Source organism: Vicugna pacos, chromosome 16, assembly GCF_048564905.1.
Source record: "Vicugna pacos chromosome 16, VicPac4, whole genome shotgun sequence".
Lineage (NCBI taxonomy): Eukaryota > Metazoa > Chordata > Mammalia > Artiodactyla > Camelidae > Vicugna > Vicugna pacos.
This window is the reverse complement of record NC_133002.1, coordinates 33,654,270-33,678,622: the sequence shown is the minus strand read 5'-3', so window position 1 is coordinate 33,678,622 and position 24,353 is coordinate 33,654,270. Positions and strand designations below refer to the sequence as shown.

General features: G+C 35.1%; 1 protein-coding gene across 1 annotated transcript; it reads right to left on the bottom strand.

Annotated features, from left to right (window-relative positions):
• Positions 1 to 227: 227 nt before the first annotated feature.
• Positions 228 to 23,950, bottom strand: TOP2A (DNA topoisomerase II alpha). The gene is made up of 35 exons (XM_006214278.4): positions 23,782 to 23,950; positions 22,767 to 22,922; positions 22,461 to 22,551; positions 22,096 to 22,159; positions 20,821 to 20,966; positions 20,538 to 20,635; positions 20,067 to 20,279; positions 19,426 to 19,599; positions 19,141 to 19,242; positions 18,899 to 19,036; positions 17,697 to 17,835; positions 16,535 to 16,692; positions 16,103 to 16,228; positions 15,674 to 15,784; positions 15,424 to 15,529; positions 15,225 to 15,334; positions 14,879 to 14,971; positions 14,331 to 14,445; positions 14,106 to 14,227; positions 12,805 to 12,953; positions 10,789 to 11,020; positions 10,456 to 10,590; positions 10,142 to 10,342; positions 9,773 to 9,968; positions 8,377 to 8,468; positions 8,110 to 8,274; positions 7,789 to 7,872; positions 6,747 to 6,929; positions 6,341 to 6,431; positions 3,321 to 3,473; positions 2,944 to 3,067; positions 2,792 to 2,835; positions 2,245 to 2,385; positions 1,587 to 1,786; positions 228 to 1,112 (listed from the first exon to the last, which is right to left on the bottom strand). The coding sequence occupies exons 1-35, from the start codon at positions 23,800 to 23,802 to the stop codon at positions 984 to 986; spliced, it is 4,602 nt and encodes a 1,533-aa protein (XP_006214340.1). The 5' UTR covers positions 23,803 to 23,950; the 3' UTR covers positions 228 to 983.
• Positions 23,951 to 24,353: the final 403 nt, after the last annotated feature.

Genomic DNA, 24,353 nt, shown 5'->3' with positions numbered 1-24,353 from the left:
TGTATTTACTGTGTGGAAGAGGTGAATTTAGTACCCATGTTTAAAAGCCCAGAAGAAAACCTAGTTGCCCCCAGTTAGGACATGGTGCCTCTCTCTCAGATCTATCACCAGGGCCAGGAGCCGTCAGGCACATCACAAAATGATCAGAACAGTTCTCACAAAACTATTTTACAGTGAATAGAGAAGAGGGATATATATTTTAGAGTAAGAAAAAGGTCAATCATGAGTTGCAATGTTTACAACATTTTATTAAAGTACAAAACTGTTGGAATTAAGCTAAATAGAAAAACATAGTAAATATTTACAAAAACATTGATAACGCCATTCAAATCACACACATGTAACAAATGAAGGAAGAGCTTAAAAAGCTTTCAAGTTGAAAATTATATGAGATTAAACAGCTTACTGCTGATTATGGCATCCATATAATACATAAGATCTTTGAACGTTGTCCCCCATTCTTCTGCAATCTGGTGCCCCCCAAAATTTGTTCTTTGGGAGATTCAGAGGCAGCCAGAGGGGACAAGTCAAGAGTTGAAGATAATCACAATTTACAGTCTAATTTTTTTCATTCTTTTTTGACTGTGTTGAAGTTATACAGACACAGCCAGGGTGTTTTTCTTCAGCATCTGCTAATATTCAGAAGAATATGAACAATTTTTCACTGCTTAAACAAAAATTCAGCACATAAAAGGCTGAGTGAGAAATATTTGGTACTGGAACTATAAAGTTTTAGCTGATGGAAATTACCTATAAAACTAATATAAAATGGAATTAATCATGTTTATCTCATTTACTGAAAGGCAGAGTAGACACTTTTAAGGGACACTTACTTGGGTTCTACATACTTCATCTTGATGGTTCTGAATTAAAACTACCTTCCCCAAACTAAATTCAGGGGGGAGGAAATTAAGAGATTCAGGTAACTTTAAAACCAGTCTTGGGCTCAATAAGACCATTTCTTAAAATAATCACCTCACATTTTAAAACAGGTCATCTTCATCTGATTCTTCGAGGTACTTTATAGGTTTCTTTGTCCTTCCAGATTTTGCCCGAGAAGCCACAGCTGAGTCTAAGTCCACATGGAACTCATCGCTCTCCTCCTTGGATTTCTAAAGAAGAAAAGCCCATAATTTGCACAGTATCAACCAGACAGCAGAATTTCAATGCAAAAAATATATCAAGAGAGAGGGAGCTCATGCTTAGCATGCCTGAGGTCCTAGGTTCAATTTCTAGTACCTCCACTGAAAAAAAAAAATTAAAAAATAAAGAAACCTAATTACCCACCATCCCCCCAAAAAGACTCAACACACTGTACACACAAAAACAAACAAAAAATATGTATCAGTAGACTATAACTCAAGGAGTTTTTCACCTTTCTAATAAGTAGTAAGAAATAAGACCTAGGGCAACTCACTCATTGACTAGTGGTATATTTAATTTTTTTACAACTAAACTACATAGAATAAAAGGCTAATGGAGTCTGGGATTTAAACTTATTTTCTTAAAAATGTGCCAAATTAACAGCAAAGCTTGGTTATGAGTTTCAAAACAACCACAGCAAAAGGACAGAGTAGGATAAATACCTTGCTTGTGACTGCTTTAGAAATCATTTTCTCAAAATTAGAATCAGAATCATCAGAAGTGGAAGGCTTCCTTTTGCGGCGACCTTTGGTTTTGGGGGGATTAGGCTTTTTAGAGACATCAGAATCCATGTCTGGATCTTTTTTGGTTCCTTTAGGTGCAGCCCTTTTTTTGGCACCTGTAGTGGAGGTGGAAGACTGACCTGCAAGTCAACACAGGCATTCATCATGGCCACTCTTAGACAAATTGCTCGCACAGTGCTGCTTTCTTTAGCAACCTGTTGACTGTTTATATTTAACATAGGAAAAGACAGGCTAGGAAAAGACAAACTAAGAGATGAAAATACATTAGAGAATCAAAGTATTCTTAAGCATCCAATTTTCTGTACGTATATATATACCTTATGTTAAACATCTGTAACTGTAAGTCCTATCCCCGCCATAGAAATGAACCAAGATAACACTTGACATTTTGAGAAACATGCTGATTTTTAAACCTTTTGACCAGCAACTTTCATTATAAAGATCTAAAGATTTGTTTCATTTGAAAAGGCTTAATATTATTATCAATAGTAAATTTGGGGAATAAAAAATTGAAACTGGCTTGCGGCAGCCAGTCAGTTAATCCCAATATTAACCCATCTCAAAGATTTAGGCTCACTTTTTGCTGCCGTCTTCTTCACTGTCACATTCTTTTTAGAAACGGGGTTTATAGTTTCAGTTACAGCTGGGAAATCAGCAGCAGGAGAGCTTGGAGAAGGTGCTACATTATCCTCGGCATCATCAGCATCAAAGTCCATTACTTCATGTGGAAAGGAAAATAGTACATACAAGCAGTATGTGAAAATTTGTTTACTGCTTTTGTCCCTGCTCTGAGTTCCTATTAAAACACCAAGGCTGTGACTTTTCTGGAATATTTAGGCACACTTTCATATTTGTTCTAATTTCTGGATTCTCCATCAGCAAAAACACTTTCTTTTAATCTTTAGTGTAGTATCTGGCAAGCACACCATTACTTCAAGTATATTAAATACAGAACCTATCTGTCTACAAAACTAAACCTAAAGAACAACATCAAGGTAATGCTACCAAGACCCCACATTTGTTTTCAAAGGCAGGACTTGGAGAATGTAGTCCAGATGAGAAGCCATGTGGACCTAACTGCTCCAGTAAAGCAGATGTCTCACTGTTTTTACTTATATACATACCTGACTTGGCACTTCTCTGTGGCTTGAGTTCTTTGTTAGTATGTCTAAAATAAAAAAATAACATCTTGACAACCAATTCTAAATATGTCAAACAACAAAGAATATATCACCAACTATTAAAAACAATCACGATAAAGTAAGAGGATACTTACTTTGGGGAAGTTTTGGTCTTAAGTGAACTAGCATCTGATGGGACAAAATCTTCATCTTGAGTTTTTTCATCAAAATCTGAGCCATCTTCATCTGAATCCAAATCCACTGTGAATTTGGTTTTTGCTATTAAAGAAATATATACAGAGAAATATACAAAGAATCAAAGAGGATAACAGAAATATTTAATTTACAGATTAATACAATATTTTGTGAAGATTTAATCTTCAGTTTAATCTTCTAAAAGATATTTTAGTTTCTTAAAAATTTAATATAATTACTGCTCCAAGATATAACAACTTCTGGGATTAAGTGCCCTGAAATACAGCGAGCCTTCAAATCTTTCAGCACCTGTAGCGTGTTCTTTAGCTTTCCTTACCTGCTGCTCTCCGTGGCTCTTTTTCTCGTGGAGGGACATCAAAGTTACTTTCATTACTGCTCATATCTGATTCTGAATCAGACCAAGGGTTTCTCTTCTTTGCTTTCTTGACTGGTTTAAATGGCAATGTAGTTTGTTTCTTTGTCTTGGTACCTGAAAGGGAGATAGGAATCAACCCACATTTACGTATTCTTAGACTCACTTTTCTCCAGCTATCATCCATTCATTCTTCAAATATTTATTGAGCTCTGTGCTAGTACTGGGAATACAGTGGTGCACAGAAATGAGCATAGTCCCTCTTCCTATGGAGCCTAGAGGTTGGTCATCTAATCCCATAAATAAATATAGTGTGTTTTCACAGGATATGCAGTATGTATGTATATGTTTATAAGTAAGAGGCTTTTCCAAGAAAGAGATGCTTGAGCTGAGATCTGAAGGTTAAGTAAAGAGTTAAGTAGTTGAAGGGAGGTGGATGATGAAAACATTCCAGTTCAGGAAATAACATGTACAAAGTCCTGTGAGAAAACATAGTGCATTTAGGAAACTGAGAGAAATCCATTACAGCTGAAAAACAGAAGTCAGAGAAGAGTAGCTGGTCTTGTTAAGGATTTTGCTTAACAGGGAAACAGTATGGTCAGATTTGCATTTTAAAGAGTTCTCTCAAGCTGCAGTGTGGAGATGAGAAAGGCACAAGAATAGATGCAAGATCAATAAGGTTCATTGCTGAAGTCAAGGCAAGGGAGACAATTCAAAAGGAAAAGAATGGAAAAAATGGCTAGGGGCATTTAACGGCTGAGTAAGGAAGTTTAAAGTCACTAAGTAGTGTCAATTCTTTTCCCCAAGGGTCTCTCATACACATCCTTTGCTATTTATTTCCCTCATCTCATGCCATGAAGTTAAGAAGGGCAATCTCCTTGTTGGTCTGACATTGTCCTTCCTTCATATCCTTGTGAGTATACCTATCTATTTCATTATTTCCGTATAGAATCTAATCTTATCCATCTGCCTCCAACAACCAGGTTTTCTAGCTCTCCATAATCTGGTTTAACTATTTTCTACTATTTTCCAATGTAAACTCCCCCCGTCAAGGGGGCCTTCTCACTGCCCCATGCATATTATGCCTATTTTCCTTCTCCCAGTCTAGAATACCTAAATCTGACCCCATCTTCGAGACTCTAACCCAAGTTTTACCTCTTTCACAAAGCCTCTATAATCCACATGTACCCACACTCATCTCATCTTTTTCTAAAACATTATAATGACTAGTATGTACTTCTTTACCATTCTTTCTTGATAAACCTCTTGAACGTAAATGCCATGCTCTCCCACTTTTTTTGTCCTCACAATATATGAGATAGTGATGGGACTATGAATGCTCAAAATACTTACTTGATTGATTGATTTTATATGCTAAATGATTGCTAGCTAAATTTAAAGTTAAACGTGTGTGGGATTATAAGGTCACTTTCTTGCACATGGCATAAACAGCATACTTTTATTACTGCTTTTTAATACTAAGATGTTGCCATTTGTTTTATTCATCTTTGTATTCCCCACAGAACTAAGCACTCATTATCTATCAAAAGCAGATAGAATCTATAAATAAACCTTAATATTTATGGGCAATGGATTTTTGGCAAGGGTGAAGACAATTCAATGGGGAAAGAAGTTTTTCCAATACATGGTGCTGGAACAATTGGATATCTACATGCAAAAGAATTAAGTTGGACTTCTTCCTTATGCCATATACAAAATTAATTCAAAATTACCTAAATGTAAGAATTAAAACTCTTAGAAGAAAATATAGGGATAAATCTTCATAACTTTGGATTTGGATAAAAGATCAGATATGACATGAAAAATATGAGCAACAAAAAGGGAAAAAAAGACAAATTAGACTTCATCAAAATTAAAAACTTGTGCTTCAAAGGACAGCATCAAGAAAATGAAAAGGAAAAGAAACTAACCAAAGAAACTTAAAAAAAAATTAGTACACAGACTGGCAGAAAATATTTGAGAATCGTATATCTGATAAGGGATTGGCATCTAGAATACATATAGAACTCTTACAAGTAACTGAACAATAAGAAGACTAATAACTCAATTAAAAAATGGGCAAAGGATCTGAACAGACATTTCTCCAATGAAATATAAAAGCCCCAAAGTGGAAACAACCTAAATACCTATCAGTTGATGAATAAATAGAATGTGGTATATTCATACGATGAAATACTATTTGGCAACAAAAAAGAATGAAGTATTGATACATGCTACTACATGGATGACCCTTGAAAACGCTGTGTTAAATATGAAAAAAGCCAGCCACCAAAGTCCACACCTTAGGATTTCATTCATATGAAATGTCTAGAATAGGTGAATTTAGAGACAGAAAGTAGATAGTGGTTGCCTAGAGGGAGAGGGAGCTGGGAGGAAATGGAGAGTTGACCATTAAAAGGTACAGTGTTTCTTTCCATGGCCAGAAATTGTTCTAAAACTATGCGTATACCAAAACCAATGAATGGTACACTTTACATGGGTGAATTTGGTATGTGAATGTCTCAATGAAGTTAAAAAAAAGTAGATACTCAGTAAAGGCATAATCAAATGGTTAACACAATTGCTACTTCTATTTAATTTACTGAGTGACTGTTAAATATATCCAAGGTATGGTGTTGAACTCTAGGGGTAATACAAACATGACTAAGATGTGGTCACTGTCCTCAAGAAACTTTATATATGAATATATTATATATTAGAACCTTATAACTATCTAGTAAGTGATATCTAATAAACTGAGCATTTTCTTTAGATCCCAACAGGAAGTATTTCATTACAAAATAATCTCTTCTGAAATAAATCAAATCCCAAGGACATTATTAGGGAGGCTCAAGTATACTTCAGACATAGCTCTTATTCATGTTACTCAGTAAGAACTTACTGAACATCTATGTGGAATGTACTAGCTAACAAACATAAGTTAATCTCAACTCTATACCATTTTCCTTATAATGTTTTAATACCTGGTTCTCTTTTCTGTTTCTTCTCCAATCTCTGTTTTAGGCTTTCTACTTCCATCCCATCCTCTTGAGGGTTTCCTTCAGTATTTTCATTCTAAAAGACAGCAAGACAAAAATGGTCACATTCTGCCAACTTATTATTTGAAATAATACAAGGTCAAATATACAAATATTTATCTGGTTAGTGATTTTTTTTCTTCTTTGTGTTTTGGTTAGGAGCTCTGAATAAAGGTACAGGCATGACTTTTTCAAGATACTTAAACATTAAAAAAAATCAGCCTCATAAGAATGGAATGTTATGATTAGTTGGTAAATTCCAAACTATAGGATTGGAAATTTTGTAATCTGTTCAATTTTAAGTGGGAAAATGCTTAAAGTATTTTATGTATAACATTTTCAAGAGCATTACCTTAATTTTCTTTTTGATTTTCTTTTCAGCCTCTGCTTTCATCTCTATGGTCACTTGGGGGATGACTCTTTTTCCACATGGAGAAGGCAAAACTTCAGCCATTTGCGTTTTTTTTCCCTTTGCCTTCCCTCCTTTCCCAGGAAGTCCTATTTGTTCATCTTGTTTTTCCTTTGCTTCAACAGCCTACAAAATGTTGATATACGAAAGCAAACTTACAAGCTAACAAAGACATTATAGCATTTATTCTACTTTATAGGGACAGAATAAAAGGCAAGTTAAACTGATATCCGTTTGTTACATCTTAAGGTAAATTTGTGACAAGCTGTTCTATAACTAAGTATACCACCAATAATAGTGAAGATATAACTAAGGCACACTTTGAAAAGTGTGCTGAGTGAGACAGAAGATTTGGTTCTACATTTGAGGATAAAAAGGGGGAAACTGGGTGAAGGATAAAATACATACATACAGGTATACATATCTGTAAACTCAAGAAATAAGAAAGGGTGTGATTCCAGTAATGCACATTAGCCAATCAACTGATTACAAGTTAGACATCCATACTGAAGTGCAATAATATAAATCTGCCTGTTAGCCTTTTAGCTTAATTTAGGAAATATTTTTTCTTAGAATGTTGGAAAACAAACCACATTAGCAATTGTAGTAACAAAAGATCCCCTGAAACTACTGAGTACCCTGAGGGTAAATTGTCTTTTAAGGTTTATTTGGGGGACTGGGTTGATGTTCTTCCACATTTAAATTCTCTTTATCTTCTCAGTCCCAGCAGGTCAAAAATCAACTCCTGCCCCTTCCCCTCTTTTGTCTAAAAACTTCTAGAGAGTATGTTTCTTGGCATCATTTACTTTATTCTAACTAGTTTCAAACAATCTGTTATTTTACGTGTTATCTTGGAATGTTTCCTCATGCCTCCTATATTCTTTCTATTGCCAATTGTGAAATTTCTTGACAAAGAGATATACTGCTAGAATACACTAATATTTCACTAATAAAAATTCTAACATGGGCATTATAAACTACACACCTCCAGCTCTTCAATAAAAGCAGCCAAGTCTTCTTTCCACAAATCTGATGGACTCTTTCTCTTTAATGTTTCCAGCTCTTGCTCCTTCACAAGATAGTCAGAAAATTAAAGAGTTAACTTATAACTGAAAAATTGTGCTCTACACTGGAATTTGACACAACATTGTAAAATGATTATAAATCAATAAAAAATGTTAAAAAAATAAAAATAAAAGAGTTAACTTACATTCATAAACAGGATTTTCATGAAGCACAGAATTAAGTTTTTACTTTCACCATTATAATACAACTAAGCAACACATACTATCCATCAACAACTCACTTTTTCATTTCTTAGTTTGCACAGTTCATCTTTCTTTTCCTTGGTTAGATACCAAAGAGGCATATCAAGAAGGTAGTTGAAGGTTGGTCCAGAATCTGCTACAGAGTCACTCTTCTCAGTTTCCTTTTCATTGTCACTCTCTTCATTTTCTTCTTCATCTGGAACCTAAAGGAGGAATTAAATTGTAGCTTTAATAGGAAATGTGAAACATAGACATTAAGATTGTACATTCTTTAATAATGCAGAAAATGCTAACTTAGAAATCACCTTTTGTTGGGCTTCTTTCCAAGCCTTCACAGGATCCGAATCATATCCCCTCTGAATCAGAACTTTAATTAATTCTTTCTTAGGCTTATTTTCTGTTTAAACACATGTGAACAGAGATAATGGTTTTAAGCAATATTTTAGGAAAGGGACAAGGTTTTACCATATTAAGTCAAAGATTAAAACTGAAAATTAAACTCTCTCCTTGCATAAATTTATATATCCTAGTGGATAGCCAAGTCTTCTCCCTAAACCACTGACAAATGGAAATTACCACAAGGGGGCAGCCAAGTCATATATGAGATTGTGATCTAATCCTAACTCTTAACAGAAAATAATCAAAACCTTTATTTCTGATAAATATTGACCTCAGTTATACTCCCTGTCTTTTAATTTCAACACCTGAGTGGGCAAGTTTTTAGTGCCACCCATCCAGACACTGATTTTTTTTGATTATGGTCCCCTATGATGCATTTCTTCTCTTTTCCCTATAGTACGCCTCTACTAATGTCTACTGTAGCCAATTTATTAGACTTTGAGGAATACTGAGTTACTAGCTATACAAGAGTGAGGTTCTGAGTACCGCCTTTCATCAGTTAACTTGATATAGGTCACACTTTTAGGCCCTTTATATTTACTCCTTAAGAAGACTGGATAGCCCCTAGTACTTCCTAAATTTCACTGAACTGAATATAATCTTTACTTGTTATTTTTCTTTCAGTCATATCCAATATTACTCATTTCAGTTTTGTCTTAAGTAATAATATCTGTGAAATTAGGGGACTGATAAGTCATTGTTATTGTATTTTAAAATATTCATGACAATGAACATGTATCTACTAAGTTAAACATTTTTGTGAACCATCAGAAAAGTATCCTGCGATCACCAGTAACTTGGTTACCTGGCTTTCCTAGTTAGCCCTGGCTAGAATTGAGCTATTTCTTTTAACCTTCCAGCTTTAGTCAAAACTGTTTTCTTCCTGGTTAAACTTTGATTTAGTTGCTTCAAGAATGGCTTTAAAAAATTCCTTAAGACGTGACTCTTTTGGTCTTGAGTGTACAATTTACTTACGAGCCATTTAAAATCCTCCTTCCTTTTTTTGCTTTTCTATCAGACTTAACTCTGCTCTTTATCAGTTTATACGGGGACCTCTTCTAGCCTTCTATTCTCTTCCTGTCTAAATGTTAACTAAATCTTGATTTCTCAAGATGCACCTAGGAAAAGCTATCTCTTTCAAACTATAAATGCTTAATTAGGTATCTGGAAGAAATGCTTGTATATGTAATCAGCCGAACTAAATGGATTTTGCTCTCTCTCCCCATCATTACTCTCACCAAAAATGTTTAAAGGAAGTTAGGCATGATTTTAGTCCAGGCAATTTTTGTTCCAAAAACATACCAATGATGATTTTGCCATCTATTTTCTCTAAGATAAAGCGAGCCTGATTGTTCAGTTTAGCAGATTCAGCGCCAAGCATTCCTAGAAGCCATTCTTTTCTTAATCCATAATATTTAAGCCTGAGTTCAAAGAAGTCTCTTAGAATATCCAATGCTGTGTCGTATTTCTTTAAACAGCCTACATGGTCAAAAAGCACCTAGAAAAGAAAAACAAGATTAGAGCCAGTAATTCATAAACTGGCTAAACTTTAATGGTTTTAGAGAAATGACTTTATTCTTTAAAAATGTAAAAGTCAAAGATACCCTTTTAAAACTGATATTAATCTTTAATGTGAATGGAAACATGTATTTCTTATGAAATAAGACATACCATCGAGTTGCATGTGAGACTAGTTTGGAGTTTGAAGACTTTGTGTAGTCCAGCTCTCTCTGCCTCTGCCAGTTTTTCTTCAGTCATCTTCACAACAAACTTGACAGTGGTGTCTGTATGGTATTCCCTATAATCTGTTATGAGAGGGGGCGTCTTCTCAGTGCCATTCAACATGGGTTCTAGAACCTGTTCTTTGTATGTCTAAAGAAACAAACAAGTCTTCTGTAAGTTTCTGAAACACTGGCTCCTGAATATTCAACAAACATTAGTACAGAAAGTGCTTCCCCAATCACAAAAAAGAAATCCACAGTTACCTGGGTCCATGTTCTGATGGGAAGTTCTGAGATTTCAATGGTTGTAGAATTAAGAATAGCTACTTCACCACTAATCACATATTGATTTGGAGCCAGCTCTTCAATAGTACCCTTGAAATTCTTGTAACTCGGAAGCTAAATTGATATTTTAAAAAAGAAAAGAATGTTTTCTAAATGTGATACTAAAAACAGAAATCACAACAGCATTAAACAATAAATCTAACATTATTAAAAGTATGAAATAAATTTTATATTTGTGTCCTTTTTCATCATATCATCTACTGAACTGAAATCAGAGGAAAACAAAGGTTTCTAGTACCAGAGAATAGTTACCATTGGCAAAGGTTCCGCTCCATCCATCAAAAGTCTGATGTTATTCACAACCTCACGAACATCAAAGTTGGGGATTTTGCAGGACCAGCCAGTACCAATTCCTTCAGCGCCATTTATCAGCACCATGGGTATAATAGGAATGTACCATTCAGGCTCAACACGCTGGTTGTCATCATATAAAAACTTCAATGTGTGATCATCTTTTGGTGGAAATAACAACCGAGCCAAAGGGCTAAAGAAAACAAAAAGTGTTATTTTATAAAAATACTGGCTTTGGCACAACTTTCCTGGAAAGAACATGTGTTATCTCAGATGTATACATGAAAATTGCCTTGGCTTTACTTGCTAATATTCATTTACCATTTATTGAGTACTTTCTAGTGCCAGGCATTGAAGATACAAAGTCTTAGCCTTCAAGAAGCTCAGTAAAGGGAGATATTCTAGTACGGGAGATAGCCAATGAATATATGTTTTGTCAGGTGGTGGGGTAAATACTAAATAGAAAAATAAGGTAGCTAAGATTAACTAAGGGGATGCTAAAAAATGGTAAGCACTTTCTGACAGGATAACATTTGAGCAGAGAAATTGAGAGAATGAGCCACATGGCTGTTTGAAGAAAGAGTATTTATTGCAAGTCAAAGGCCCTGAAGGAGTGTGCTTGGCATGTTTGAATATAGGCATAGAGGCCAGATGTGTTTGGAGCAGAGACAGTATGAGATGGAATCAAAAGATTTGGGGAGTGGGAGCACAGATCATAGAGGGTCTGGTTTGCTAAAATAGGGCTTTAGTTTTTTCTCTGAAGAAGTAGGAACCAGAATAACCTATTTTTAAAAATTAGCTGCCAAAAGAAAGAAGGATAGACTATAATATAACAGTCTATGTGAATATAATGAATATAATGAATGAGGTGGCTTAGTATTTTCCCAATGCAGTGCCCATAGGATTTACTGATGAACTGGATAAAAGTGTAGAGAAAAGGAGTTAAAGGTAACTCCAAGTTTTTAGTCTGAGAATTAGAAGGATAGCATTCCATTTACTGAGACAGGAAGACTAAGGATGTGGTTTTGAACTTTTTGAAATATTTATCAGACATCCAAGTAGTAAACATTGAGAGAAGAGTTGGACATAAAATTTAGAGGCCAGGGCTGGAGCTGTGAGACTGGATATATATATATGAGACATATATATTCATGGATGGGAGAGGAGTGTGGTTAGTAGAAAGAGATCTGATGAAGGGGCCCTGGGGCAGGCCAGTATTTGGAGGCTGAGAAGGCCAACAGTCTGGTGTCTTGGAGGACAAATAAAGAAAGAAGAGTTTCAAGGATGGACTGATTAACTGTATCCTATGCTGTTCAAAGGCTGAATAAGATGACACCTGAAAACTGACCATTCATAATGTATTTTCCATAGACTTATAAAGAAGTAAAATTTCAACTTGTGGTATTTAAGAAAAGTCAAGCTCTTCTTTACTCTGACTCAAATTCTACAGCAGGGTTTCTTGACCTCAGCACTACTGACACCTTGGGTCAGATGGTTCTTAGCTGTGGTGGTGCTGTCCTTTGCATTACAGAGTTTAGCAGTATCCCTGACCTCTGCCGACTAGATGGTAGTAGCATGGTTCCCCTAGTCATGACAATCAAAAATGTCTCCAGACACTGCCACATATCCCCTGAAGGGCAAAATCTACCCTGTTTGAGAGCCACAACTCTATATGGAGAAAGAAGAAAATATAAGAAAGGGGAGTAAAAATATTTATAGTTTGGCAAGGAAACAATACTTCTAAGGGATACAAAGGCTAAGTTATCAAGCTGAAATAGAATTTTGACTTTCTGCTCATTGCAAAGAGTAACACAATTTTACTTTAATTGAGCTAGTTTTAGAAAAATTAATAATCCAAGCATCTGTATCAAAAATATATTTTCTGACTAACTGAATTTTCCTATTTTTAGTCAACTAAATCTCACAATACTTCAAAATTAGAAATGGCAATTCACTAAAAGTTGGAAGCATACACACCTGAGCATTGTGAAGATGTATCGAGGACTAGCAGAATCCTTGCCACCATGCAGCCTGGTACCAAACTGACCAATGGGCTGCAAGAGGTTCAGATTATTGCTACCCACAAAATTCTGAGCCAAATTGATAATGGTCATCATTAGTGACATCTAGGGGGGAAAAAAGATTCATTAATCTAACCTGTGGACTTTCAATAATAATATGTCCATCATTATGATTATGCCTCACCATAACCCTATAAGGTTTTATGAAGTATAGATGTTTATTGACTTTTCCCAGGTAAATACATGGCAGATGTAGTACCTAAACCTGAGACTTTTGGCTCCAAATTCAGGGCTCTTGCATTCCAATGATTCCTAGCAAGTCCTATTCAACCTTGGAGGCATAGCTTCTCTCTTCACTCTCAGCAGAATGAAATATTTCTTCCTTTGTGTTACAACACTTTGCTCATTTCTATTCTAGCATGTATCACTTTATTCTGTAGTTGTGTGTGTGGGTGCGTGCGCGTTCATGTTCCTCTGGTTGAACTGTGATTATACCTTAAAGGTAGAGAAGATATTTATCTTTGTATCCTTGGTACATGGTAAGCATTTAACAAATGTTTGCTATGTCAACATCTACTAAGTACCTGCTATATTTTGATTGAAAGCAACAAGCAAGACAATCATTACCTTTTAAGTACTAGAAATTTATAGGCAACTAATTCTTTAAAACTGTTTTACATAATAAATACAAAAAAGCAATTTTCAGTTACAAAATAAAAAAGGAATATGTATATATGTTTGCATGAAGTCAATTCAGATATATACAAAAAATTGGAAAGTTGTCCTTTCCAATGCTCAGGGATAACAAAAGTTCACAATCTAAAGCATATACTTTAAGTATTTTTCTGCCTCTTTTCCCCCCTCACCTGACAATAGAACATGGACATTCTTCCATGTTAGTAGATATAGATTTACTTAAGTTATATCACTGATTCCATGCACAGATGTGTCACAATTTATAATAATTTCCCAGTTGATGGATATTTTCCACATCTAAATTTTAGCATAACAAAGTTATAATAAACATTAATAAAGATCTTTGAACAAAGAGCCTTGCAGATCCTATAGTATCCTTATAGGAATATTATTTTTATAAATAGATTTGTTATGTCAAAAGGTAAGCACATTCATGGTTTGATAGATTCCATCAAACTCTACCATGGATGCACCAGCTTATACTTTCACCAACTGTTTAGAGACTGACTTCACAGGTATTTCTGCTATAATGCTGTCTGGAAACATAGATTATGTGTTTACCTCACCATGATGATATGAGGACATCTCAGCTACTGATCCAGCTAGCTGGGCAACTTTCACCTCTCGCTTGTCATTCCGTTTGAAACATGTAAACAAAACCTTTCTCTGACCTGGTTTCAAACCTTCAAAATGAAAGAAGTGTAAATATTAATATCCTCAATTTAACCATTTCTGGGCATTGATTTCCATCTTATGATAAAAATAGGCTAATAAATTGGAACTCACCATCTACCATAGATGGGATAGATCTCTCATTATCAGAATTTGAGAACAGGATAAGTTCCTTGTTTATGAAGTCATTGTATGTCAGATATGTGGTAGTTTGCCCATATAAGTAATCCTGAGGAACCAAAGAAAGTATTACATGATCTAGTTTAAAATGAAAAAACAAACAAAAACAAAAAAACAAAAACCACTGGTCTTAACAATGCTTTATACAAAATAAAATAAAGATACTTCTTAAAATTATCATTTCTATGATAATTCTGAAGTCCCTCAAAAATAAAGAATTATGAGGAAGTATTTTATGTTTTAAAGACAAAGCAAATTTAATTGCTGCATAACTAGAAAAAAAGGACACTGACTTTGTAGTTTCTTTCAGGTCCAATACATTTATGCAGAAGCCTAAACAAGAATAAGGGCATTTATATACAGTTATCTATTATTAACTTTTTAACTGAAATAACTATTCAGTAACTTTAATTTGCCATAATACTGATTTGAAAAGGTCAGCAAATAATACATTTTGTGGGATATATTTAAATTTTTTTTACCTCAGGAAGGCCAAGTAACTTTCGTTGCCTTCTATCTTCCATGAAATGAGTTAACCATTCCTTTCGATCATCTATCTGTTTTTTGCTAAAGGCCTATAAATTAGAAGATGAAAAAGATGTCACTGATTTTAATAGATTCCAAAATGTTTCTTCTATAAAAAAATTAACAAATAAACAACAAAAACTCAGTTTTCTAAAATATTTGGTTCCTTTCTCTGGGACACGCCTACTAAAAACATTCTATTCTATACAACATTTTATTATGAAAATTTCATGTTTCAAATGATTGCTTAAAGCACTGATTTCTAAAACTAGAATGTATGTATGAAATACAACTCAAACTCACCAGGCTGATTGCAGCATCATCTTCAGGACCAGAATATTTGAATTGGATACGATGTCTTTTCATATCTGCGAAATATTCTTTAGCTTCTTTTGATGTGCTGGTGCCCAAACCTACAAAACCAAGAATACAAGTTACCCCATATAATCTCGCACAGTGGTATATAACAAAATGAGAGGTCTAAAAGAGATTCATTACAAACCTTTGTAATATTTGACTTTCCATTTTTTATGATTTGGTGTAGAACTCTTCCATTCTTCAAATTCAGGAAGGCTATAGAATGCCATTTCTTGCTTATTTTTAGACACCTGAAGTAAAAAACACACCACTGTGGCTTTCTATAGTGCTGGGTTCTCTGCATACCACCATACATCACTGGGGTTATATGTGTTTCCAGGGTTGAGGAGCAGAGCCTTAAAATATCCATTGTGGTATCTTAGAAATTAGTATACCTTTACAATGGGAGTGATAAATTCCTCCAGAAAACGATGTCGCAGAAGAGAGGGCCAGTTGTGGTGGATAAAATTAATCAGCAAGCCTTTGATATGGGAACCATCTTGGTCCTAGAAATATTTGGAAAGCCAAAACACAAAAGAATTACTTAGAAACTCAAAAAAAATCAGAATTGACCTATTGATAATTTCTCAAAATTCTTTCTATGGGGATTATAAAAAAGGCTATTAAATATCAAAATTCAGAGTCACTTAACCTGTATATATAATATACATATAACATAAGCATAATATCTGATTAGATGTGGATTAAAGATAATGAATAAAGCTCTAAGTTAGGTAATTTCCTTTCATGGCAGGAAAGCGATACAACAATAAGATATGAAAGTTTAATTTAGTTTAACAATCTAAAATATTTGATAACCTGACCTGATCTGTCATAATCATTATCTTCCCATAACGTAGAGTCTTCAATGAATCTTCATCTTCATAGTTTTTCTTATACTGAAGACCCACAATCTTGATTATATTGTTAATTTCAGCATTTTCCATTATCTGAAATGGACATATAGAAAAAAAAAAAGGTAATATTTTGTTTACAAATTTTAAAAGAACAAAGAAATACAGCAGTATATATTGCTTGGGTTATCTTGAACTCCAGTATTTTGAGTGATTAGCCTCTACTTTGGTAAGTTAGGAGAAAGATGTTAAGATATGCTACAATGTACCCAATTTCCTAAAATAACAACAAACTGTCTGAGATATATTTCAAAATGCCCAATAAGGGAATGAAATATAAGCATGAAGTCCTGCATTATAAAACTAGATTTAGATTCTAAAGATAGTTTTTATATATTCTACCTGTTTATGAGAAGCTTCTCGAACATTGAGTATTTTTCCTCTAAGAGGAAAAACCCCATATTTGTCTCTTCCAACCACACCAAGGCCTGAAACAGCCAAAGTTTTAGCTGAGTCTCCCTCTGTCAGGATAAGTGTACACTCCGTTGAGTTTCGGCCCCCTAAAATAAACAAATTATTATTAGTACATTTAGTTCAACCTCAAACATACTGACTCAGACACGTGATAAAACACAAATATAATTTATAATTCATAACAAGTTGGCTTAGGAGTAAAATGGAGCTGAGTAGACACATTTTCACTCAAGTTTGTAAGTTAATAAAGTCTTAGTTTCTTAGACTAATTTCTTATGACAATTATAGTGCTGTGAAACATTCATTTGATCATATTACATTGAATGTATTTGTTGGTGATGGGGTTTAGAACATGCTACCCCAAAGTATGGCCAAATTGAATATTTTAAGCTGAGGGAATTTTGAGCAAATGGTAGAAGCAGGAAGATTTCTCTGACCTCCCCTGAAGCAGGTCATAAAACCTTTAGGTAAGAGGTGCCCTCCTTATAACACGAGGAAAGGAACATTCTAATCCAAGGCTGAGGGACACAAAGAAGAATCTGAATGAAAAGGCCCTGCTAGGTTTCTCCCAAATTTACTATACTTAGCTTATAATCTTTAGCCTATCATATCTTTCCACAACTTTCCATTCTTCACCAAAGCTAGCAGAAATACAATTAGGTTTAACTGTTTCCTTGAGTATTCATCTCCCTGTGAAGATTCTGGTGTCACATAAGAAGTATATAAATAAATTCAAATGCTTTTTTCCTGTTAATCTTTCTTTGTCAGTTTAATTTTCAGAGACAGCCAAAGACCTAAGAAGGCTGAGAAGACTTTTTCCTCCTCTACATTAGGTAATAGATCACTATATAAGCATTCTTGTTTTAAATCCCAAAATAATCACCTCAACACTATTTATAACAGCCAAAAATTGAAAATGATCCAAATGTTCAATAACAAGGTACTGGTTGAGTTTTAACAAAGTACAACTATTCTGTTGAATATTAAATGCCAAGGGAAAAACATCCACACTATGCTGTTAATGAATAAAATAAATAACTGAACTACAAGATTTAAAGTTTGGAAACTTTATTATTTATTACATGTATACCTGCATCATTGGCATCATCAAGTTTGGGAATTCCTTTGATTCTGTTATGTTTTACAGCTGAACACTTCTTGTTTAATTGGATCTGGGCCTTAAATTTCACCCAGTTTAGTATGCTTTCTACAATACCACAGCCCGTTGCCTGAAAATGAGGAGACTCATGTTAGGGAAGACTTCTGTCAGAAATCTAGAATACAAATGAGCGCCCATAAAAATTAAAATAATTCAAAGATGAATAGCAGTAGGAAAAAAAATGTCTGGATAGAGGGTGGCACATCTTCCTGTCTCTGGTTATTACTACTGAGGGAATTGGTTCCTTTGGGTTCATTCACTCCATAAATATTTACCGACTATGTGTTTATATTGTCCCAGGCACTGAGCTACAAGATCTAGTGGTTAAAAACAAATTAGACATGGTCTTTGTCCTCATGAAATTTAATATACAACAAATAAATAAAATGAGAAATTACAGCATGATTAATATTATGGAGAACTGAAAAAAGCATGTTACATATAAAAAGGTATGTCTAGTGTTATACTAGAACAAACTTAGTTGGGAAAAGGAGTAGAAAGTAAAGGCTTTCCTAAGGATATGACATTTAAGACATAAAACAATTAGCCAGGTGAAAAGCATTTAAGGCAAAGGGATTAGCTAATGTGAAAAAGCTCTAAGGAGGGGAAGAGTACTATGCTTTTGGGTAATTTAAAGCCAGTAGGAGTGAAGCTTAGATAATATAGGAAAAGTGGTACTGAGATGAGTTTGGAAATGGCAGGGTCTTGTAGGCCAAATTAAGGAATTTGGACTTAGATTTATGCAACCTAGCAGTTGTTTGGGGTCTTTTACTAAAACAGGAAATAGTATTGTTTTTTGGGAGTGAGGGAGTTACCTGCACGGAGGTCAGTAAATATGGAGAACTAATTCAGTTTCAGATGTGTCTACTGGGAGCAACTTTAGGCATTCAATGCTCAGTAAGTAGTTAGATGGGCTAACTTCAGAAGTGATCTAAATTGGTGATACGTAATAGGTAAATACAGATGGCATACACATGGTAATCAAGGCCCTAGTAAGACTTGGTAAGAGTATGAGTTTTTTATTTCCTTTTCCGAGTGAGACGACATGTGGGAGGAATCTCTGTGCAGAGCTGAGAAGGGCAATGGAAAATAAAACAAAGTGATTCTAGTTTTTATTCCTTCTAAGTACTTACAGCTTTGATGAATTTTTCACTCAACTGGCATGTTGATCCAAAGCTCTTGACTTGTAAAGTCATGTTCTCTTTTGTCTGGGAGTCAAAGGTTGGGTTTTCAATTAAGGCATTCACAAAGATCCACATGTGATTTTTTACCTGCAGTATAAGTTGATAGTAAATCACTAAAAACTTACTCATGCTTTATTTATAGCCTTTCTCTTCTTCCTTGACTTTAGCAGAAGAACACTAAAATATAATACCTGATGTGCTTTAACTGCAACACCACCTTTGTTCTTCTTCTTCACAACATCAACAAGTTTAGTCACAATCTGATCAGCTACATAATCAACATGTCTGCCACCCTAATGAGGAAAAATACCAAACTGTAAATTCATTATCCTCAAAATGATAATAATAAAACAAAAAAAATCTAATTTAGCTTCCTTTATGCCAAGGTAGCCAAATATTCAAGTTCATTTTATATATTAAAAACAGAACTTATATGTAAAGATAAATCATGGTTAATAACTAAAAAATAAAATTACCTTGGAAGTAGCAATGCTGTTGACAAAGCTAATTTGCTGAAAGCCTTTTTCACTCATTGTTAAACACACTTCCCACCTGTGGTTTACTTGTTCATGGATAATTTTCAATGGATTGCCAGTTTCATCTACCTTATCCTTCAAATACATATCTACATAGCTTCGGAATCCTTTTACCTATACAGGAATTAAAAATAATGGTATTAAAAATGTTTTCAAGTAAATTGAAAAGTAGACTACAAGAATTTTTCAAAACTAGAATGTGAAAATGAGTATATGTATGTGAATGTATGACTGAGACATTATGCTGTACACCAGAATTGACACGCTGTTTTAACTGATTATACTTCAATTAAAAAATTAAAATAAAAAAAATTTTTTTTCCAAAATTAATGAAATGGTGTTCACTGATGGGCACAAGACAATGGTTATTAAAGGTTATAAAAGAATTTATTTAGGAGATTCTTTGAGAAAGACTTTAGTGAGCTTGAAATGAGCTAACTGAAAAAATGTGGTATACTGGCTTCTTTACAGAAACATATGTGAGAAGGGATAGGAAAAATATGGGAGGAAATAAAAATCAACTTTGTCTCTGACAATGATAAAAAAGACCCTCACTGCTGAACACCCAGGAAAATACTTACTGGAAGCTTACTTCCATTGAGAAAGACCTTGACATCTTTAGTAGATCCAGCAATATCATATGCTCTTCTAACCATCAGTGCAACAATATCTTTGTCTAGGCTTTGCATTTTAAACTTAGACAAATCAGGGTGGAAGGTAATACATGTATAATCTTCTCCATTGAAGGGCTTGAGTTCCATCTCACCAGCTTTCCCCATGTTATTCATCCACGTCTATGGAAACAGAATGGAGGAGAGATAAATTCAAGTAATCTCACAAACTGGAACTAAATAACACAAATTTATAAGTCCTAAAACAAAACAAAACAAAACCCAAAACACCAGCCCTCCACCAAAATCCCTAACACATGTTTATGAATAATTCCCCATGATTTAAATAGCTTATAAATGACGTTAAATTAAACCAATATTGCCATTATAAATTGCTATAGTACAATTTATAATCAAGGCACAAGACACTCATTTACTTGCCTGTTTGAACATTTTCTTGTATTCTCTACTGGCTGTTTCCACAGTAAATTTGGTACTAAATATGTTACACAATTTGGCTCCATAGCCATTTCGACCACCTGGGCAAATAAATATAAAATACTATTTAATTGTTATTATCTCATTAACAGCTTTATTTCTTAATCATTGGCAGTGCTATTCAGTTTTAGAGATTTATTCCCATATTTTTAAACTTTGGGCCACAGTCATTTAAAAGATGTATTTTTTTCAGCAACAAATATCTTTATTTTCCTCAGGACTCTACCTGTTACTTTCTTTTCTTCATCATCATAGTTACTAGAAGTTAGGAGCTGTCCAAAGATGAGAGCTGGGACATACATCTTCTCGACTTTGTGTTCAACAACAGGAATACCTTTTCCATTATTCCATATACTAATTAAATTGTTTTCCCTAAGAAAAGAAGATTGAAAATTTTCTTTTTGTAAAATAGACGTTAAACAGGTGCTTAATATTTTTTATATTTAAATATTATTTCTAAAATACATGAATTCACAAGTTTCAATTTCTTTATAATTCTTTTTCATATATACCTTCTGAAATTGAGCATGCTTACTTAGTTCCTGACACTCCTGAAATAGGAGCCAAGAGGAAAAAAAAATAGTCCTTTTCCAACACCTGAGCAGACACTGATAATACTGAAAAAATATGAAACTTTAAAATGATAGGATAAACAAAGGGAAATGATTTATACCCAATGGAAAGAAAAGGACAAAATTTGGAAACAATATTATTATACTGCTTTTAAGAGGATCACCTTTATTGTCCCAGCTCCCTTAGATTTCCCACCTGACAAAGCATATTGCAAAACAAATGTGAAAGGGCATTACCAATTGTAAATTTCCCTGCTAACCAATAAAATGCTAAAAATTTATTTGTACTTACTTATCTCTTAGTTATTTTAAGTTAATTCTCAAAATATATTTTAGTTATAACCACACTATGGTTCTTATTACAAATAGTACTTAGTATTAGCTACAAAAGAGACTAATTAAAAACTAGCTTAACATTTTTTTAAAGACTATGATATCAAGTCCTTAGGAGCATTTAAGTACATCACTAACACTTACATTTCCCCAAAAAAGCCTGAAGTATAGTTTATGTTATAACTGATCAGGCTAATAAAAAGGTGAAGCAACACCCTGACTACCCACAAAGGGACGTCTACAAGCAGAAATGTTAGATCAAATTATTCTGTATCACCACCTGCTGGTTTACTGTTTGAATAGCACCATGAGAAAAAGTTCAGACTCCAGAATACTTAGAGCAACTATTGGATGAAGTGTCATAATGTCTGTAATTTATTTTGAAATGATTCAGAAAAAATAGAGATGGAGCAAATAAGGCAAAGTGTCGATAACTGCTGGATCTAGATTTTAGGTATTGTTCATTTTAGCATTCTACTTTTCTGCACTTTTGCAAACTTTTATTTAAAAAAAGCCAACTTTATTATAAATCAAAGTAAATGCAACTAACAGTAATAATGAGCTATAAAAAACTAAAGACTAAGCAAGAGACTTACGGGTCAATTATGACTCTAATACAAGACATTTTTGGATCCCTTTGTTTGTTGTCTGCAGCATTGACTGAAAGAAAATAAAATACACATTTGTAAAAAAAATTGAAGTATTTTTAAAAACATTCTTTAACCCTAAGATATAGAAAGGAATATATCTCAAACAGCACAGGAGTAACATTAATGAGGTGTTAATTTAGTAATTTTTATTCATAGTCCTGTTTGTAGGAAAGAATTCAACTTCCTAGATTCCAGTAGACTGCTACACCACCCATCATTTGAAATTATAGTTCTGGCTACAGAGTGTTTGTTAGGAATGATACTTCTTGGGAAGGATCTGAGCAGTAGATCATTATAATAAATTCACTTACCCAGAATCTCATCAAAGATCTTGTATAAACCAGGAACAAAAGTGACTTCCCTATAGTTCATGCCAATATCTTCATCGTAAACCCACATTTGCTAGAAACAAGGTAAAGAAATATGGTTACTTTTACTATATATTTATTCTACTTTATCATCATAATTACTAAAGTCTTCTAGATTAAGTACGACAATATGTATGATACCTTGGGTCAGTTCCAGCTACACACAAAATACATGAACTATAGAAAACTAGCCTGGAAAAGTATACACCTTAACTACATAGTAATTGCATTTAATTAGCTTGATTTTACCTGGGTCACTGATTCCACAGAGCCAATGTAGGTGTCTGGGCGGAGCAAAATATGTTCCAATTGCGTTTTCTTTTGATAGATTCTCTCAATAGACAGTCTTTTCTTAGCATCTTCATTTTTCTTTGCTTTGTTGACTTGCATATTTTCGTTTACAGGCTAGCAATTTTTTAAAAATTGAAGAAAAGCGACTCTTAATCACAGGTTTATCAGAAATCATAAACAAAACACCTACCATGATGATCTGCTTAAGCACACTGTAACAAATCACAGCCTTCTAGCAGGCATCGGTGGAATTGACATCGTTTTTGTATCAACACGGCAATTTAAGTTAACTGCAGCCAGGTTCCCGGTCAGTTCAAACAGACACTTTACCTTGCCAAGTGTATCCCGCATGGAAATACTTTTATGTATTAGATGCCAACAGTAGAATTCACCCCCTTCTTTCATCTACGCCGCCCAAATTTACTGAGTGCCTCCTATGTCCCCAGCACATAACAGATTCTAGGGCGGCAGCCTCTAGGGAGGCAGCCTCTAGGGAGGCTATGGATTCCATCCTTTGGGCAGGTTAACGTTTTGAACACAGGAGGGACAGACTTTGAGCACCTCGGGCCTGCCGGCTGCACAGTGGGAACCTTGGGCCTAACTCTGCACCTTCTAAGGTCAGGGAGGTTCAACCCCGTTTTCGGTCGGAGGGGAGGAGAGGAAAGCATCAGTCTGTGCTGCTTAAAGCCCCACGCGGACCATTACCACACAGATGGACCAATCGAATCTCTAGAAAGTGAAACGCAAGGCCACATCTAGAAGTCAGTTTAGCCGATAATACTTCGCTATGTGCACCATAAAGGGGTTTCAGCCTCTTCACGCCGAGCCCAGGGAACCCAGATCGACGCCGAATCCCGGCGTCGAGCCCGCGGCGGCCTCACCACAGCCCAGGCCCCTCCCCCCTCTCACGGGCAGCCAGAGAGATGCCAGGCCGTGCCGAGGCTCCGCGACGCGTCCCTTCCGCGAGCTGTACCTGCAGTGGCGACACCTCCATGGTGACGGTCGTGAAGGGGCTCGAGAACCCTTCAAGCGACTAAACCGGCGGGACCCTCGAAACAAACGCGGAGCAAGCCGCTTCTCCACAGACGCTCGTCAGTTAGGAGAGCGCTTCCACTACGGTTTGAACCTTCGGCTAGCCCGCCCAAAGCAGATAAGCCAATCTCTGACGCGCTCTCCCGGGGTTTGGTCTCGATAAACCAATCAGAGCCTGGCTCTGATATTCACCACTGAGCGGCTGAGTTGGCCGGGGCCTGTTCGAACGAACCAATTAGGTAAGGGGGCGGGACCAGAGTGGTTTCAAAAAGCACCACTCGGAATCGTAGCGGAGAGACCGACAGGGAATCTAGCCAATGAAGAGGGCTGGTTTGTTCTCTCTGCGTATCTCTGAAGAGACGTGCTGTGGAAGTGGGAAGGGGTTTTCTGAGGTGCAGGCTGCGGTAAAAAGAGAAAGGAGAGGATATCTGTACCACAGGAGCTGCTAACTTATTTCAGATCCCTGAAACCTAAAAACCATCCTCCATCCTGAGATTTGTTTGTTTGTTTGTT